This window comes from Peromyscus eremicus, chromosome 3 (assembly GCF_949786415.1).
Source record: "Peromyscus eremicus chromosome 3, PerEre_H2_v1, whole genome shotgun sequence".
NCBI lineage: Eukaryota > Metazoa > Chordata > Mammalia > Rodentia > Cricetidae > Peromyscus > Peromyscus eremicus.
Window position 1 is genome coordinate 147,884,156 of NC_081418.1, and position 21,082 is coordinate 147,905,237.

The following is a 21,082-nucleotide window of genomic DNA, read 5'->3' on the forward strand; positions in this document are numbered from 1 at the left end:
GCTAGTCTAAATTTCTACAATAGGAACATCTCTGACGATTTGCCCAATTTGCCTGAATATCAAGACAGGATAAAATTAGCTACTGAGTAATAAAAATGGTATTTGGAATTTTCTGGAATACTCTGAGTCTAAAGGTTAAATGCATTTGAAAAGTTTAATGTACCAACTAAAGGTACCAAAAATCACGAGTAAAGAAAGGAGTATCCCAGACAAGAGTGGTTAATGACTGTTGCCTGCACAGTTGTTCTGTGCTTCAGTTCACAGGCAACACAAGTCCTGAGCCTGTGCACACAGAGCTGCCTATTCTATTGACTTAACAAGCAATTCATGAAAGTAACTTACCACCAATTCTAAATATATCTCTTCATATTTTAAAGAATTTTATAACTTCTATTATAACACCATCTACTGCTGTTGAATCTTCTCTGTTGTTTCATGTTAAGATTTACTTTCCTATTTTGCATAACAATTAATTTCAGCATCCTCAGTACCCCTGGCACTGAGGATATGGTTCAATGCTGTCCTTTCCCTGGCACAGTACTCTGTAATTGGAGTAGACCACCACCCATCTCCTGGGTTCTCCATTCTATTTGCTCAGATCTAATCAGTTTTTACAATGTGCCTCCATGAGAAGGTCTAATAATAAGCTTTTTATAGTTGAGGCTAAGGAGTCTGAGATTCTTGTTTATATTCAGTAAGGAGCCTCTTGTGACATTTACTTAGGACTCACCAACTCTATGGCATTCATTCTGAAGACCTAAAACTTCAAGTTGGAAAACAGCAAAGATATTTAAGAGGATTTTCTGTCTGCTGTGAGAGAGTGTCTTCTATATGTGACAGGGCAACTGCAGCCAGGAAATCTCAGCACTGTGCTTGCCTAAATACAACATCAATATGAGAACACCAGCTGACATGCTAGTTGGGGGAGGGGGCATTTCTCGCAGCTTTATTCCCAGAGAAGATAGAGGCAATTCATGGTTAGTGAGAGATGAAGAATCAGTCTTCTTCAGGGATATGTCCTGACAGGTCATCCAATTCCAAGAGGTCAGCCCTGAAAACATAGAAGCAACACTGAATGAACTCAGTATGCTGTATTGATAAATTTAGATAGATAGATAGATAGATAGATAGATAGATAGATAGATAGATAGATGTCACAACAATACATAAAGAATAAAAGGGCATGAATTTGGAAAGGAGTGGGGCTTTGTGGGGGAAGAATTAGAGAAAAGAGAGAGAGGGATAATGTTAACATAGTGCTCATATATGAAATTCTCAAAAAAATAAAATTAAGTGATTTTAAAATCAAATTCTAAAAGACAGAGGGGGAGTAAGAAGAAGGTGGAGAGGAGGAGGAAGATGAAGAGGAGGATGCAGATGCAGCAGCAACAGCCCTAGATACTCTAATAGTCACGTGATAGCATTCTTACAGGACCTGAAGAGACTTTACCAAGACTCAGATTTCACTACGCCAATGGTTTACACAGTTGATTCCCCTCATTTCTTCCCACATGCAGTCAGCTACCTTTTGGACTCATATGCAGTCATTTCCCTATTTATTTGGTAGTAGTGGAAGTATTGCACACTAATATACTACTTCTAATGATTTATGTTACCTCTTTTGATCCTTGAGAAATAGCATGCTTTAATCACCAAGTATACTCCATAGAAGCTCCTCACCATTAGGAATGATGTTAAGCTTGTAAGCAGGGCTAGTGAGCTCAGTACAAACAGAGTTGACTTTTCTTTAACAGGTGATTTTTGCAGCATACAACTATGCCAAATAATATGAAAATTAAATCCTGTGTATAGCTCCTACTGGCCTGCTTATGCTGGACAAATGTAAATGCTCATTAGCATGAATGTCTCCAGATTACTGGAAAGACCATTATAAGGAAAATATCCACATGCTTATGGCCATGTATCCCAAGCTATGTGGGCAACCTGTCAAGTCCATAAGAATTTACATGATATATGTTATTTTATTCAAAGGATAAAACAAAAAAATTTGTTTTGCATTTACACAAATACATTGCATACATGTACAACCAGTTATTAGGAGTTCTCTTTGACACATCTTAATATTGAGTTTTCAAAAATAAAAGTGTTCCCAGCAATCAGAAGGCTGAAGCAGGAGAAGGAGCAGATCAAGGCCAGCCTGAGCCACAGCAAGACACTTTGTGAATAAAATGCTTAGGGAGGTATCTTTTCTTATGCACACAGAATGTACTGCAATGATTATTTGTTGAATACATGCTTTAAATTCTGTGTGTATGTGTGTGTGTGTGTTTGCTTATGTGTATGTATGTGTACCATGTGTGTGCAAATGCTAAAAGACTGTATCAGATCCCCTGAACTGTAGTTATAGGCTGTTGGGAGTCACCTGGTGTGGGTTCTGGGAAACAAACCCAGGTCCTACAAGAGTAGCTGTCTCTCTTAACCACTGTTCCTATAGAAAAGGTTTTAAATAACACTGTTTTGCTTAAAATATGTGCTTGAATATCTTTGACATATATATAATAAAAATATACATATAGTTTATTTGACATATATATGCTGTGGATATCACTCTGTATAAATAAAATGCTAATTGGCCAGTAGCCAGGCAGGAAGTATAGGCGGGACAAACAGAGAAGAGAATTGTGGGAAGAGGAAGGCTGAGTCAAGAGATGCCAGCCCACTGTCCAGGGAGCAGCATGTAACAGGCACACAGGTAAAGCCACAGAATACATGGCAACATCTAGATTAACAGAAATAACCTGAATTTAAGTGTAAGAGCTAGTTAGTGGTGGTAGGCCTGAGCTAATGGCCGAGCAGTTTTAAATAATATTAGCATGTGTGTGTGTGTGTGTGTGTGTGTGTGTGTGTGTGTGTGTGTGTGTGTTTATTTGGGTCTGAGTGGCTGCAGAAACACAAGGATGCAGGAGCCGGGTGGACACAGGAAAACTTCAACTATATATATATATATAATAAAAAAGGAATTGTGTGATGGCATACTTTATAAACATAAGTTTAAAAAAATGCTAGACAGACATTTCAGAAGTTACAAATTGAATGCTGGATTATTGCTTTTCCTTGTGGAATAAAGAAATTATGACAAAAGCTGCATCAATTTATCATTCCCCTGAACTGCTGAGCAAGCTGGACAATCAACACCCCAATGCAAAAACAACGTACAGTACTGTGTTTATTACACACACCAGAATCCCTGCAATGAAGTGAAGCCTACAATTTAGATGAAGGACAAATTTGTTCTTGGTGAGTTTGAGTCACATGAAGCCCTTCTGTTTATAAATGATAAAATTACAATGTAAGTAGAAACATAAAGAGTGACTCTTACGAAGTCTTCACAGAAAATCTTTGGATAAATATTTCCCTCAGATTATTAAAGAAACTGGTCAGAAGAAACTATATTCTGTCAAACCACCAAAGCATATAAATAATTTAAACTGTAATAAGAAACATGCTCAGGTAGAAATCCCCCTGGGTTGCTGGAGGGTCTTACACATCACTCTGTTCCACACCCTGATGGTAACACTCCCCAGTGGCCATTCTGGCTTATATGCAGTAAAAAGATTTTCCTCATATGTGTAAATGTGAATGCGAAATTATGTAATTTGCACTGGAGTAGAGACTCAGTTAGTGAAGTGCTTCCATCCAAGCACGAGGACCTGAGTTTCAATCCACAGTATCCATGCGGATGTGGTAGTATGCAATTGTAATCGAAGCACCAGGGAGGCAGAACCAGGAAGATATTTCTTGGGCCTGATGGCAAGCTAGGCTAGCCAAATTGGTAAACCCCATGTTCAGTGATAGTCACAAAAGGCTGAGAACAATTGAAGAAGCCATTCAATGCTGGTCTCTGACCTTCACACACATGCAGATAGATATGCACAACACTTATGCATGTATACCACACACATATACAGATATGCATAAACCACATATGCATGTTTAGCACATATATATATATATATATATACCACACATGTAAAAATATAATTAATTTTAAAAGAAATTTCCATTGTTCCAGAAGTTACTATGAAGATCAGAGCTAGAGATTCAGCACCTACCCATGCATACATTCCTAGGGCACCTTTTGGAGGCAGTTATTTCTAAGGAGAAGCAATTTATTTAAACTATTAATATATAATATTATGTGAAATCACACATTAACTGTGAAGCAGAATACAGAGTATAGACACTTTAAGATAGAACATATTTGGTATCCTAGCATATGCTCACAATCCAAGCACTCTGGAAGCTGAGGTAGGAGGATCTCAAGTTGGAGGCCAGTTTAGGTCCCCCAAAACAGAAGCAACAATCAATCAAACAAACAGAAATACAGAGTCTAAAGTTTAAGAAATGTGATTATTGATCTCTTCTGGAAATATTTGTTAGGGTTTTGGGTTTTTTTCTGCCTACATGTTATTCCTGAGTAAAAATCAAAGACTGAACATTTCACAGCCTTTACCACACCAGGGAATTCCACACTAAACCTATTGGATTATTTTCCTTGTTAAGACAAAATTAAAAGGTTTTTTCATTATCAAAAATTCATAAACAGAATTAGGACTTCGGAATTAGAGAAATATGAATGGGACTCTCTGGTTACAACTTCCTAGATTACATTTTTATTTTATTTATTTTTTTTATTTTTTTGGTGGCACTGAACCTCCCTTGGATTTTGTTTTTATCCACAGAGAAAATAATTTTACTGTCTTTCTGGAAGATAAGAAGATTATCATGAAGCATTTAGTGTGGTGCTTGCCAAAGGGCATAGACTTCCTGAGGGCAAAACTCTGATTGGCTCCATCAGCCGTTTGCCCCAGTGCACAGAGCCGGGCCTAGCAGGGGAGTTAAACATTCTTTATCAAGAATGTCTGGGGGTGTTCTCAGAGCTGCGATTCTTCTGGCTGTAGCTTTGGGTCTTTATTATAAAAAAAAAAAAAACTCTGCATAAAGGTTAGAGACATAGTTCAGTAGTAGAATACTTGCCTCACATGCATGAGCCCCCCCTCCCACTATTACCCAAGCCAAAAAGTTATTCTGCATACTCCTGCTAGTAGTGCCATTAAACAAAGTAAGTCCTAGAGTGTTCCGTGTGTGTGTGTGTGTGTGTGTGTGTGTGTGTGTGTGTGTGTGTGTGTGTACATATACATATATATCCAGTGTTATCCGGATATATCAGGCCAAAGAGGCTGGAATCCTATTGCTGTCAAGGCAAACTCCTGGATAGGTGATATTTAATGACAATATGTGGTATGGTACCTGTAAAAAGAGGTGGATATGTGTAGTGGGTAGTCATTTTAACTTTGATCTGGAAGTTCCAACCCCCATTGAGGCTTCGGCAACTGTCACGCCTACAAGGCGGGGCCAAGGGAGGCTCCGAGAGACCGAGATTGGGATGGGCGAGCGCGCGCTTGGTTCCGGGACTGTGGACGGTGGAGGTTGACCAAGCAGAGCTCCAGAGAACACCCTGGACTGCGATACACCTTCCCCAGACCCCACGACCTACCTATCCCTTCATTTGTAAGTTACCCACTAAATAAATCTTCCTTTTAACTACGTGGAGTGGCCTTAATAATTTTGCCAATATCTGGCACCCAAAGTGGGGCCTGAACCCACGACCCTGAGATTAAGAGTCTCATGCTCTACCTACTGATCTAGTGGGTAACTTACAAATGAAGGGATAGGTAGGTCGGGGCCTGGGGAAGGTATATCGCAGTCCAGCGGTGTTCTCTGGAGCTCTGCTTGGTCAACCTCCACCGTCCAGGTCCAGGAACCAAGCTCGCGCTCACCCATCCCGATCCCGGGACTCTCAGAGCCTCCCTTGGCCCCGCCTTGTAGGTGTGACAGTTGCCGAAGCCTCAATGGAGGTTGGAACTTCCAGATCAAAGCTGGAATGGCTACCCACTACAGACATGAGTGAAAATTTGCCTCAAAACCAAAGGCAAGTGGCTGAAGGGATAGCTCTGTAGTTAAGAGCCCTTACTGCTCTTCCAGAGGACACAAGTTCAGTGTCCAGGACCCAGGTCTGGTGGCTCACTACTACCTGTAAGTCCTGCTCCAGGTGATCAGATGCCCTCTTCTGGCCTCCAAGGGCACCTACATGCATGACACACACACATACATATTAAAGAAAGCAGAAACCACTCACAGAGCCCCACTCTTCCTAAAATTTCTAACCCCTGGACAATGTGAGAGCAGAGCACCTACACACCACACAGGTGGGAAGTGAGTGCATCAGAACTCAAGATGGACGGTTCATGGCCATTGCTGTGTGAGGGCTGAGTGCACAGCATCACTCTTGAGAGCCTCCCACTCCAGCACATCAAAGTACTCAGTAAGCATTTACTGGATGGATGAACCAATGAAGAAATGGACAAATACTCATAAATAATGACTGGTAGTACACTCATACTGTTATATTATTTTCCTGTCTTTAAAGTCGATACTTTGTACTACAGCATAGATTCATGAATTTATAAGTTCCAAGAATATCATCAAAAATAATGAAGAGTGTGGAAATGAGTAATGGGGATCAGAGCTGTATTTCAACGATTTTTAGCAAATTTTAACATCGATTTATGTATAATAATGGGAAAATTTGAAACTTATCCAAACAGAGCTAGAGACTAGAAAAGATAAATGAGTCTGAATATTTCTAAAGTTAGGGGACATTATTAAACATGGTTGAAGTATACATTGTTACCATCTAATTCCTGGTGGACTGGTTCTAAAGGGGTATTGAGTGATAATGTTGATGCATGCCAACCTGGAAATTTCATGCTTGATTATATTTATTCATCTCCCAAAACATTAGCAAGTTCACAATGAAAGGAAATGTAGATAAATATCATACTTCTGAAAGTGAAAAATTATAAGCATTCCCATTGTCAGGGAAAACATGAAGCCTCCTCACTGATAGTGAAACTATGTGATAATCTTCTTTCCCTTGTTGAATTTGATAACAATTAAAACAATCCCAAGGGATTATCAAGAACATGATTTCAGATAAGAGTTCAGATAAATGATTACAAGATAAATATTCAAACAGCCACTAAGCAATTAAACTGAAAGCCTTATTTTTCACCTCAATGGAAAGAAGAAATTTAATAAAATCTAGAAGCATTTAGAAATTTTATGGGATAGAAAATGATGTCATTCATATCCAGTATAAAATCCTACAGTGTACACACAAATATAAATAAAAGCGAATCTTTTAAAACAATGGCAATGGCAACTGGGGAATGTAACAGAGAGAATGGGCATGCCGCTTGCTTTCTGGCACTGATGAGTTAATACTGCCAATCATTCTGGGGAAAATAGGGCAGAGCTAAGGGAAACTAGCAAATTTCAATGTTGCTCTTAGAAGGGAATAAATAGAAAAATATCATAAAAGAACGGGTGAAAACTTCATGTTAAGAGATCATCGTATCATTAGAATACTAAAAACTATGCTTTCAAGATCAAACTCCAAAATCAAAACAATCAAAAAAGAAAAAAACACTATAGAGTGAGTAATAGTTCATATAAAGTACTTAAGCATTAAATATATTATTATAGTGTACTGAATTTTTCTAAGACAACTTGTAGAGGAATGAAAGTATACAGAAATAAAATAAAAATGAACAATGAAATTGAGCCATAGTTATCAGAATCCTTCACATAGAGGAGGCGGGAAGGAGTGGGTGTGCATGTTCAACCTTTGGACATTGCAACAGAATGTCATTTACAGAATTTATGCTTCAGAACCAAACAAAGGCATTACCAAAAGTAATCTCCTAACGTTGTACGTCTGTGAATTTGTGTTGGATTGCATGTGGGCCGCAGGTTGCCCATGCCTGGTGTTAGGCAGCTTTGGACCTACCTCACTTCCTAGGTTTTAAATGAATATGAACTACAATTAATTTGTTTAACATCATAATATCTAAAAATACAAAACAAAATAACTTATTAATTTCATTTTATTTATTTATTTATTTAATTTGTATGTGTCTGAATCTCTCTCTCACTGTGTGAATCTGACTCTGTGTGTGTGTGTCTGTCTGTCTGTCTGTCTCTGAGTGTGTGCGTATTCTCTGTGTGTGTCTCTCTTTGTGTGTGTGTCTCCCTCCTTCTCTGTCCACTTTTCCCCAATGCTATGATTACAGATGTGTGACACTATGCAAAGTCTGTTCTCTCTCTCTCTCTCTCTCTCTCTCTCTCTCTCTCTCTCTCTCTCGTGACGTGTGTGTGTGTGTGTGTGTATGTGTGTGTGTGTGTTCACGCCTGTGCTCACAGCACGCATGCAGAAGTCAGAGGACACCCAGCAGGATCAAACTCAGGTACTCAGGCTCAACTGCAAGCACTGTTATCTGCTCAGCTCTCACTGGCCCAAAACAAACTTCTAAAAATTGTCAGAATATGATGATGTCTTCTATCTCACCAAGAGAGTGTCTTCTCTACTTCCTAATAACTTCCAGATGTGAACTCGATATATAGGAACACAATATTTAATAGCTGGGGTTTGTATATATAAATTTTCATCTCACCCTTCCAAACACACATGCATCTGACAAACATAAGGGGCCCAATTATAAATGAAGCTAGCTGATAGAGGGAGTGTTTCTTACTGCCTTGTCTTTTCCACTTCTCTAGGAAAATAAAGGAAAGTCTGGAGTGTTTCCCAGTTAAATTGAACAACCTGATCCACACACTGGCACAGATGCCAGCCACAAGCCTTGCCAAACCTGCCCCTCAGACTCCTCCTCACGAATCCTGCATCCTGCATAAAACCAGGACAATTCAGAGAGCCACAATATTAGGGTTCAGCAAGACGCACAACAACGTAAGTCAAAATCTGTGCCACAGACTCTGCTACACATCCCTGTAAGGCATGGTGGTTTTACTATGCAAATTGAAAATCAGTTCCAAGTGAAGAACTGCCATTAAGGAGATGTTTTAAGAAAAATCATAACAACCAGAGCTATTAGTAGAGAACCTTCAGAGGGAACTGTTCCTACCCTGTGGTAGAATATAAATCAAGAGCTAATTAAAGTGTCTGCAAGAAAGGACAGCAGAAATTAGGCAATGTTGCCAGAACATAAAATTATGGTATCCTCATACATTTTATTTATAGGTAACCATGGCATTACAAATTGTGTCCCTCAGTTCTGATGATAATTTTTTAGCAGAAAGTTTCCTTCTTCGTTTAATTTACCTAAAAGCATGTTTTAGGATCTATGACAAGTTTTATCTCCATCTTTTGATTTTTGCCTATTGGTCTGCAGCTGTACCTGATCGAGGTGACACTCAGTGACAACAGGAAAAGCCTGATCAAAAAGTCATTTGAGCAGTTTTCCAGACTTCACAGCCAAATTCAGAAGCAATTCTCATCGCTGACTCTCCCAGAGTAAGGCACAGTCCCCTCACCTTATTTGGCCTTCAGAGCTTTTTCTTGAGCGAAGTGGGAAAATGATGGCGAAGAAGAGATTTCCTGCTTGGGAACAACACGCAGTGTCTGATGCAGGACGCTCTCCCAGCAGAGCCTGAGCAAAGAGCCCTTTGCAGCAGAAAGCAGAACATAGTTGGCAATTTTCTTTTTTTGCTTCCAGCCATTGATTTTTGTAGATGGGAAAAAATCAGAACCTCTTTCATTTTTTATCACTTATTGGGAAAAATTGTTTTATTTCCCTGTTTTAAAATTTAATCTTCTCAGTTGTTTTCTATAAAAACGGAATTGAAATTGAAAGTCAGAACTAAATCAACATGCCGACTCTTTTGACAATAACTGAAATTTAGAAACATATATGAGCACACAAATATATACATAAAGAAGGATAGGGAATTTCTGTGCTGGGGGTGTAATAATATCAATTGGTTTATTTATAATTCACATGTGCTGTTCTCAAGCCAAGGTTTTCTTAACCATTAATTACTAAACTTGCATGACCTAAATGTTATTTATTTCATGTACATTTTGAAGGAGTTGCTGAGATCATTTTGTAACAATGGAAAAGATTAAACATAGCTAACTATAGTTACAATGAGAACAACTACTGTTCATCTAGTTTGGAATATTTGTTAGTTAAAAAGGGGCAAATTTAGGTCTTTGATTTTTGTGTATAGCAAAATTGTATTTTAACTTGAAAATTGTGAGTTCCCCAGAAATTATGCTATTGGCAGTCAGACAAACCAAATTTTGATTTTTCTTTCATCTGCACTAGGGTTTTTGTTAAGCGAGCCAACCTTTAATGTTGTTAGTGGACACTTATGACATGACATGCTTTACACATGTAGATTTGTATTTGTTCTTTGGTTTAGTCACCTTCTAAAACATACATACAAGTTATCAATGGGTGAAGAGCTATTTTGGAATATTGAAAAGGTATGCTTGCTGTTGTCATAGACATTCTGAAACATGAACATCCTTAATACCTAGAAGACAAGACATTAGACAGCAGTTCAGGAACATGAGAGCAAAGTGCATTCATTCTGGAAACTTCTACGCACAGGTTTAGGATTTTTTTTAAATAGAATCAGAAAAAAGAAACACGAGCAAAAATCTTCAAACTTCAGCTGCAAAGTTCAACATCGAGCGTTGTCATCATATCCACTAACAGTCATGAAACACTATAAATTAACCTCTGTTAAAGGCTGCCCTTTCAAGCCTCTTGTGTACTGTGGAGAACTTCAGAAGTATAAGCACCTCTTTCCACATGCCTCTTCTCAATTTCCAGCCTTAGTTAAGATTCTGCTCTGCACATGACTGCTGCCTGGCAATGAAGCTAAGTTGATATTCAAACCATTTAAGGCACTCACTGAGGGAGGGTCATTTAGCCTTGTGTGCCCTGAGCGGCTCCTGTGGGCTGGCACTCCCAAAGGAGCCAAGATTGGAGATCATACATAGAGATGAAAAAGAGGACAAGACTTCCTCTGACTCTTACATTTACTGAGGGAAGCCCTAAGTGACAGAGGAAAAAAATCAGGAAGTCACAGTCAGGAAGAATGAAATTCTAATTAGTCATAGCCTGCAATAGGGGGCTTCCAATGAGCCATTCGTACTTCCGGTACCCTCCAAGTGTACGCAGGCTGGGAGATTTTCTTAGAACGAATGGCTTTCATTAAACTCGTCTGCTGGATGAGGTGAGATTCTTTTTCCTCTTCCTGATTTTCTTCATGCTTTCCTCTCAGCCTCAGAATTTTATTGTGTGTTCTCCCAGAATCTAAAAAACATACAGGACCAAACCGAAAGGAAAAGGAAACCCTGGTGTTAGTACTGGGAAAATAAATTACCCTAATTATTAGAACAACTCTATTTTCAAATCAGGACTTAAAAACACAAAGAATAAACAAAAAAAAAAGTTGTTTTCATTTGCCTGCTTTTCCCCTCAACAAAATTAGAGAGGATATGATAGTAGTGTCAGGTAAAACAGCATAAAGACACTTTTCACTAACCAATATCCACATGGCATGTAGTAGATGAGCTTTAGATGGATTGAACGACACTAGTACTGCCCAATTCAATTCTGTGCACATATTTATACTCAGAATTTTCAGTATCTATAAAACATCACAAAGATTGAATTGTTTCATTATACAAATATGGAAGTTTTGCATGTAGAAGTATGAGTTATATTTAAAACTAACTTAAGCAATCTAATTGCCAAGATCATTTCCAAAACTGCCACAAGATGTGTGCATGTGTTTAATTACTTTATATTATAGACTAATTACATATTGGTACTAACTTTCATAAGTAAGCACAGACCAAAAAATCTTACTAATTTAATCCTTATATTAATAAACTATTTTAAAATATTAAATGTTACTTAGTTACTAGGTAATAATTTAAGTATATAGATTTATCCATTCTTCACCTTCATGACCTTTTTAACAAGTAGCAGGGATACCAGGCAGGGGTGGTGCACACCTTTAATCGCAGCCCTCAGGAGGCAGAGGCAAGTGGATCTCTGAGTTCAAGGACAGCTTGGTCTACAAAGTGAGTTCCAGGACAGGCAACAAAGCTACACAGAGAAACCCTGTCTCCAAACGAACAACAAAAACAAGTAGCAGGGACTGCCCTGACTTGAAGTCACCACCTGCTTCTGTGTGCTTGCTGAAAAAGCTTCACACACCCTCTCATTTCTCCTTCCAGGAAGCACTGTAGGCAGGCCTTCATCTGCACTAAAAAGCAGAAGTATCAGTAAAGGCAACAGTAAGTTTCTAGAAAGATACAATTAAGCATAAAAATATATTACCAGATGGGACCACTAACAGGTCATCCCACCGAACAACTGATATTAAATCCAACTCACCAAGTAGTCTTCAGGTAGATCACATAGAAGCCTTCTGGTCAGACGCACAAGAGTGAGGCTACAAGAGTGAAGACTCACAAGAGTGAGGCCAGATGGAAGCAGATGCTACTAGATGACATGTCTAATTTATATCATGCAATAATATCTGTCAAGAGCCCTAAGAAACAGTACAATCAGAACTCTTTGAAAAAATTTAAGACATTAATTTCAGAAATTATGTATTAGCCCTTACATGTACTGGGAGGAAACATTTGTAGTCTGCTATAAATACAGTAATAAAGATCATATTAAATTAATTTAACATTAAATTAAATTAGTGCTGATATCAGTGATGATTAAAGTAGCACAAATTACCACAATTGTGTCTATGAAATGGCTAGGATTAATTCTGTACATCTTGGCTTTTCCTAATTTTTTTTTTTTTTTTTTTTTTTTTTGGCCCTCCACTGGTACAGCGGTTAACTTTGTGACTACCCCAAAAGAGGTTGATTTTCCTACTGACCGAAGTACCACTTCTTTCTTTTAAAACAGATTTCCTCATTGGTGGCACTTACCATTTACGGATTCGGATCATAAGAGAATTAGAGATCTAAGACATTACCTGGAACAGATGCTGACTGGGTCTTATGAAGTCGCCAATGTATGTGACAGTTTATTTTTTCCACTTTTATGCAAATGTCAACTATTGACTTATCTTTACCAAAAGTAGTTTTAAATGTGTCAGCATTCTTCTTCACTCAATAAGCATGTACGTCTAGCATGTCTGAAGTCCATGAAATGAAGTCCAGAACTCAACTTCACCTTGCCTAGATGATGCAATCTGAGTTAAATGGACCACAAAATGCATAGATGCTCTGGAATCTCAGAAGCATGGATTTCTTCCAGATTTGATATAAAAAGTACAGATTAGGAGACAGACAGTATCTTTCAAGCATTTAACTTGGGGTTGGATTTAACAGTTTTTCTAGGGTAATGTCCTGAGAAGGAACAAGCAACAGAGGGATCATGGGTAAGGAAAATCATGTTACTCTACTAGGTTTCCATTGGGACTGTGACCGAGTACAACAGGCAAGTGGCTTGAAGCAACACAAATCTATTTTCTTTCAGTTCTGGAACTCAGAAATCTGAATATGGGACTTTAGGGACTGAAGTCAAGGTATTGGTAGACCTGCTCCTTCTGAAATAGTCCATCTTCTAGAACAGAGATTCTCAACCTGTGGGTCATGACCACATTGGAGATTGTATATCAGACCCTACATATCAGATATTTACATGATGATTGGTAACAGTTGCAAAATTACAGTTATAAAGTAGCAACAAAATAATTTTATGGTTGGGGGGATCACCACAACCTGAGGAACTGTATTAAAGAGTTACAGTATTAAGAAGGTTAAGAACCACTGCCCTAAATGGTCTCTTCCAGCAATACAGTGGCACATTCAGAACTCAGTTCCTGCCATCACACTTTTTTATCTGGCTCTAACTGTCCTTTTGCCTCCACTAGAAGGATGCTTGTCATTAGACTAGGTTTGCCTACAGAGGACTGTAGGTTGGACTACAGAGGACAAACTTACCATCTCAAGGCCTTCAGTTTGATTTTATCTGCAAAAGCTCTTTTGCTGTGTAAACTAACATTATATAAATTAGATCATGAATATCTACTGGGCAGGGATGGTAATTATCCTACTGATACTAGGGATGTATGAAAGAGTATAAAGATTAAACAAATTCCTTTGGATCTTAATATGGAGAAGAGAGAGAAAGAGAGAGGGGAAATGTTCCCTGTGTGTTGATATTTTTAAGTACAAATACTACCAAAGTCCAACTTAGTAAACCATGAGTTTCATTGGGGTTACTTACAGGAATATAGGTGAGGGTCACTTACAGAAGCAGAAATGACTCAAAGACAGCCGCATCACCAAAGCCCACCCAAGCATGGGTGACAGCTCCCAAAGCTGGGAACTTGGAGCACATTGCATAGTCTGCAGATGCCTCAGCAGGTTGGAGAATGTCCTTTCTAAATGCCTCATTGGCCTAAACCTTTTCCAGGCAGCTCAGCTGGTTTCTGCTTCTTCCCATCAGCTGGTCTAGTCTCAGAGTCTTTCTTGCAGCTTGGCCTGTCTGAGAGTCTTCTTTGCAGCTTAGCTTCCTTCAGCTTTTATTGCTTACTGTGGTATGGAGGGCCCTAGTGAATCTAGTCAGTTTCAGGGACTTCCTAAAGCTATTTAGAGTTGTTTACCTTCCTGCTTAAGGAGATTCCTGAGGGATGGATTGTTTTAATCTTGGGGGTGAGAGGGGTTGCTGTTACTCAACAGCATCTTCTATCTGTAACAAGACTTACTCAATGTGTGAGTCTTTCTATGTCCTGCCAACAAGCTCCAAAATAACCATATGGAGACTTATTATTAATTATGAAAACTTAGCCAATAGCTTAGGCTTGTTTCTAACTAGCTCTTAGAACTTAACCCATTTCTATTAGTTTATATGCTGCCACATGGCTCATGGCTTGTTACCTCATCTACATGTCAGGCCTCATTACATCTGCCTGGCAACTTTGTCTTCTTCTTCCCAGAGTTCTCTTGGCCCTGAGAATCCTGCCTAGCTATTGGCTCTTTAGCTTTTTATTAAACCAATCACAGTGACATATCTTCACATAGTGTAAAGGAATATTCCACAGCATTTCCCCCTTTTTGTCTAAATAAAAAGGAAATGTTTTAATTCTAACATAATGAAACTATAAACAATGAGAACAATCATCAAGTAAGAATTACATTTGCAATATCCAGTCCATTTGTATTTGGCATATTTGGAGAAAATAGTCCATTAATTATTTTATCTTGATGAGCCCAAAGCTCTACACCTAATTTACCTTCTATCATAACTAAGGAAAACTGCAACTATAACTGCCTAGTCTTCAATTCCACCAAAGACTCTAGAAGGACATAATACCACTTGAGTAAACAGGAAGTGCAGTGCAAGCAACTTGCAAAACTATGAGAAATGACAGAAATAGCTGGGTGCCTGGACAGTCACCCAAGATTCCTCTGTAATGTTGGGGCATCCATCTTTGACAGACTTTTCTATGAAGCTGGGAATTTTTGAAGAACTGTCCTACCTTGTCTTGCCTAAGTTTGGCAGTCACTCTTTTGTGTCCTCCTTGTCCAGTTTGGACAGCATACTGTCAGCAGTCAAGGCAAGAGCAGTTTCTTGCCCCAATGGCTAACTTTTCCACAAGGAAAGTAAATTCCATATGGAGGTTTTTAGATGGCTATCATCTTTTTATGAAGTAATAGATGCTGCCAGGAGCCGACATGTCTCATTCTCATGAGAAACCTTATGTTATTATAACATTTTAAATGCCATATTCTGTAGGTCTTTGAAGAGTTTGAAGATCATCTACCTACTTAAATTATGTCTTTATATGACCCTGAAAACATATCTAACATGACTGTAAGTTTGATTGTTATAAATGATTGTATTTTCCTAAATAGCTTTCAAGGACTAAAACTTTCATTTTTAAATGAGATGCATAGGTATAATAGCTTAAACAAGAAATAGAAACATGTCATACAGTGTAACAACAATAACCTTAAATTTGTATCAATATACAAAATTCCATACCAATGTAAAATATTTGAGACAAATAACTGTTCAAAAGTAGACTCAACAATCTACCCTTTTATCCTATCATTTCTATATTATATCCCCCTTTTTCCTTTTAGAAAGAGATCCTTGAATCTAATTTCTTTTGTTCCCTTTTTTTTCTGACCATGACCAGTAACAACTTGAAACCAACCCCATTAAATGATGACAAACATCCATAACCCACCAAACAACTAAAAGCCATCCACCCCACCTCTTGGGAATGTGGGCATCATATTCTCTAGACTACTTCCTGTTGTCTGGGGATGCTGCCATCTTTAGGGGATCCTGGGAAAATCAGGATAATGGTCAAATCCTGGGAGAGCTAGATGTTGTCTAGTCTTAGTTCCACAGTACCTTAAAACTCCTGTGTAATAAACATACAGCCAAGAGACTCATTTTAGTTGGAGTTTCTTTTTCTTTCCTTCTTTTTCTTGGGGGGGGGGGGGTTGAGACAGGGTTTCCCGGTGTAGCTTGGAGAGATGGCTCAGCCGTTAAAAGGCTAGGCTCACAACCAAAAATATTAGTTGGAGTTTCTATGATCCAACATTTTCTATCATTTTACTTGAATCATTTTTTGTGTTTTCTATTTTAATCATAACTCTTACAATTAACATACAAATGAATTTTGTATTATATATAAGATATAATCTTTGCCTTTAGGTATAATGCATAATTATTTAGATTTGCTGTTGTTGGGGGGGTCGTGAGTGTGTGCTCCTGTGTGTGTGTGTGTGTGTGTGTGTGTGTGTGTGTGTGTGTGTACATCTAGGTCTATTATCTTACAAGTGCTTTCTTTAAGATGCACTTGATGTACTTTTTCTTTCTTTCATTATTAAAATTCATTGTTGATAATTCAGCTCTGTCTTAAATAGTTTCAGAATGATATACTGATTAACTGGGGCAATTTCCACACAGATTGGAGCATGTGTTTCTAGTATTTTAAGCCCAATATGATTTGCATTTTTCTTAAATTTCCCAGTGATGTAAGACCCTAAAACAGTCTGTTTAACTCATTTGTACCTCATACACCCTGATAATAATCATACTAATTTCTTTGTTCTTTGTCTGTTTTTAACGTCTTTGCCTTTCCAAACTTCTTTATACTCTCTTCAGATACATTGTTGCTTCTCTTTCTCATAAGCAAGCCTCAGGGCTTCCCGTGTTTGTACTGAGGGTGAATCAACACTGTTGGTCCTCCAATCCTTTGAAGCCAAGTTTAAAAATCACGTGCCTAGCTCTTTCAATTGCTCTCTGCAGAGTATGGATGAAATGACCTAACCTACTGTCACTGTGAGAATCTGGCACTGCAATCACCTCCCAGGGTCACAGTTTCCAAACGTCTGCCATGTCTGCCCCATCCTCACTTCAGCTCACCTCTCAGAAAGCCTAAGCTGCAAATTCCTGTCTGTGGTCATTATCACCCCCAAAAGCTTGTAAATGTTTCTTTATTTGCTAGGATAGCATTCTCAATCTTTCTGGAAACAGTTTAGAAAATTCTATAGAGATTATGGGCTAAAATTCTGTCCTTCTTGTATATGAGTCAGATTTGGGCTTGCAAAACACACAAGCATACATACACACAAACCAACAAATTCACATACAAACACCCATCTGAGTGTTCATAAATGCACACACGTACACACAGATACCCATCTAAACATACATAAACACACATACATATGTACACATACACACAAACACATAAGCATACACGCAAATACACACACCATACACCGCACACGTAAGCACACTGTGCATGTGTGAAGCTGATATGTTTCCTGATATTGAGTAATCTCTCATTCTTTCCTGTTGGGTGAGTTGTCCATATGACATGGGCCATCCCTGTGAGACAGCTCCTGGTTTCCTAAGCAGGCAGCAGGCAGCAGGCAGACAGAATTCTTCAGTTCTTAGACATAATCATGTAGTAATTTATCTAGGACAGCATCCTTAGGGTGAATAATACAAGCTCTCTTGGGTGCTTTGCTTTTTGAAGCAAGAATGGAGAACATTTATAGAATATTTTAATCTAAATCACATAGCTAGAAGAGTTCGAGTATCACCAGTGTGATCCCATCTGAAATAATAATTAGACTAATCAGTAGTCACAAGGCTTTTCTCTAGACAGGATCTCATTATGTAGCCTAGGCTGGCTGTAAGTCTCAGTCCTCCTGCCTCTGCCTCTGCCTCCAAGTGCTGGGGTTGCAGGCCTGCGCCACCATGCTTGCCTAATAAGGCACCATTTTCTATGAGAAAAACTTCATCTCTGACATTTAATATTCTATGAATAAAAATAGCCTCTACTGATTGATTTGTGAGTAAATAACAGAAGCAAGCACAGGCGTACTGATTAGAGGAAGGAGAACACCCTTCCTCCTCCCTGTCCCTAGCCATTGTCACAGACAGTAGCCTTCCTCCTCTTTTTCTCATATGGACATTACCCATCATATGGCCTTATGTCATAGGTCCTCCTGTGTCCTAGTTTTTGACTGATTCTTAGATGGGGTTAGATTTTTGTGTTGCCTTGTTATGTTAAAGCCGGAAGACACTGTTCTGTATCAAAGGCTAAGTGCCTGGACACTAAAGAGTTAAACTTAAGTCCAAGTGAGTTAGACTGTATGGCATACAAGTTGCTAATGAAGGTCAGATGGTAGTTAATAAATAGAGATCATAACATGTCACTCCGGACAAAGAGAATGGCAAGAAGCAAGCATAATGGCCATGTTCTTTCCTTCTATTAGGAAATGTAAGGACTAATGGCTATACCCTCTTTAGCTTTACCTCACATATACATAGTTTCTAACTCATCAATGCTTGCTAAATATTTTGAATGAATAAATGAATGACAATACCATCATTATCATATAGTGGCCTATAGGGATTGACAGATTACATCTGAGATTATTTGACATTGATCTTTAACTCCTTCTTTTAATTATTGACAAGTTGTTTCCCAATCAATTCATGCTTCCAAAATAGATAATTTCTTTACAATCATTTTATATGCAAGCTTTCATATGAATAAGGGATGTCATTCTAAAACTTGCAGAAAAAAACCCAAAAGTTTAGAAAACCTTAGAAGTACTATAAAACAAATATTTAAAATATGAATATATCCCCCTAGGGCTGGGGATATAGTTCAGTTGGTAGAGTGACTGGCTAGCACACAGAAATCCCTGGGTTCAATTCCCAGCATCACATAAGCCAGTTAGGGCGATGATGCCTATAACCCTAGCATTCAGGAGATAAAGGCAGGAGGATCATAAGATTAAAGTAATTATTGGCTATATAGCTAGTTTGAGCCTTGCCTGGGCAACATGAGGCCCTGTGTAAAAAATAATTTACCCTCCCTCTAGTGTGTGATACAAAATGAGCTTCACAACAGAGACCTCCACCTTAGTACAAATAATCATAGGACTCTCTCGGCTGCCAAATGAAAGACTGACTCCATTGGCTGCCTAGCGTCAAGCCAGGGCCACCTCTGGCCATGATCAGTATGGATGAGTGTTAAGTGTATTAAGTCATGACTGTACTTCTAGAAAGACCACTCTGGCTCTGTAGATCACATTGGCAATCTATCTGTTTTGAGAAAAGTGAAAAAATGAACAGTGTTTATTCCCCATGAGAACTAACTGCTGGAGAAACAGAAAGAGAATAATAACATCAGCAGGCAGAAGAAGCAAAGATAGAAAATTATCGAAAATAGTATAAGACAATATGAAAACTAGACTATAGGAAAGCAAGCATTTTCACTATAAAGAGAATATTCAGAGTTTGGAGGGATTGTTCAACAGTTATGAGTGTGCAGTGCTCTCACAGAGGACTGGAGTTCTGTCCCCAACACCTACATCAGAAGCTCACAACCTTCTGTAAGTCCAGCTTCAAGGGACTCAAAGCCTTCTTCTGGATTCCATAAGTACCTGCACTCACATACACATACATATACATATAAATTTAAATTTTTTTTAAAGAGAATATTCACATATTCAGTTTTTTGTCCTTATTCTTTTCTAACTGTATTTTAATTTCTATTCCAATCAATGCAGGAATTGAATGACAGACCCTTCTGTCCTCTAAGAACAAGGTTGTATATTTCAATACATTGGGATCCAAGTGATTTTTGCATATCAAAGGATGGAGTAGAATGTTGACATACTTATGTCCCTTACTTATTGATATTCTCAGAAGTTCATGTCCATGTACTTATGCTTCAAGCCAGGGTGACAAGTATGGCAGATGTCTGGGAAGGAGAGTGCTGAGGGAATGCTGGAAGGATTCTCACTTTTATGTGTGGCCACACTACTCACACTAAAGCTGCTTGGATACAAAGTCTTGCATGATTAATCCAGAATATTCAGAGGCTACTGAAATTATCAGGATTTGGCCTTTGTAGACAAAGGCAAATGTAAAGTAAAGACACTACTGATTTCTACCTATGGTGTTATAAGGGTGAATATTGAGATCTGTCTATATTCAGTAACAAGCTGTTAATAGGAAACCCAGCACATGTACAGTAAAAATGCCTGCAATGGGTTAATGCACAGAAGCATGAGCAGAGGGCTATCATAGAGTAGAAAGCAAGGGAGCTGGGCATGTATGGGATGATGAGACTGCAAAGTGCAGTTCAGCACAACAAGGCTTAATGAACATCGTCATGCATCACTCTCATGGATGCATAGGGACACGTAAACACAGCCACCAAGCATAGACCTGCAGTTTCCATTACAGTCATATTTACAGATGTGGCTACATTAAACCACTCTGCAGAGACCCTGAGGACATTCACTTTCATTTTCCTATATGTTGCTATCAATCTTTATTGGTTAGCATTGAGGCACAGGAAAACTGAGTAAATGTTAGGTACCACATTATGTTTTAAAACAGTTTGAATTAAAGTCTGACATTATAGTAGGTTAAAAATAAAGAAGAAGGAAAAGGAGGAGGGACTGGCATTCTCAAGCATGAGATTTGAAACCAAATATTCTAATGTCACACCAACTGGAACATGTGTGCCACAGTCGAGCATTGAAGTTCTAAAAAGGAGAATTCTATCTTGTTCCACAATAGGCTCTCACTAAAGGAAGGTCAATTGTAGCTGTTCCTCCAAAGTACTAGGGTCCTAAGTATGACTCCAGTAA

At 38.5% G+C, this 21,082-nt stretch overlaps 1 protein-coding gene across 1 annotated transcript in view; it reads left to right on the plus strand.

The window, feature by feature from the left end:
- The window catches only part of Pik3c2g (phosphatidylinositol-4-phosphate 3-kinase catalytic subunit type 2 gamma), a 323,855-nt gene that overhangs the window by 242,857 nt on the left and 59,916 nt on the right, over positions 1 to 21,082 (plus strand). The window contains exons 27-29 of the mRNA XM_059256988.1: positions 8,644 to 8,833; positions 9,276 to 9,397; positions 12,834 to 12,942. Coding sequence (XP_059112971.1) covers positions 8,644 to 8,833; positions 9,276 to 9,397; positions 12,834 to 12,942 — 421 coding nt within the window. The remainder of the gene's footprint in view (positions 1 to 8,643; positions 8,834 to 9,275; positions 9,398 to 12,833; positions 12,943 to 21,082) is intronic.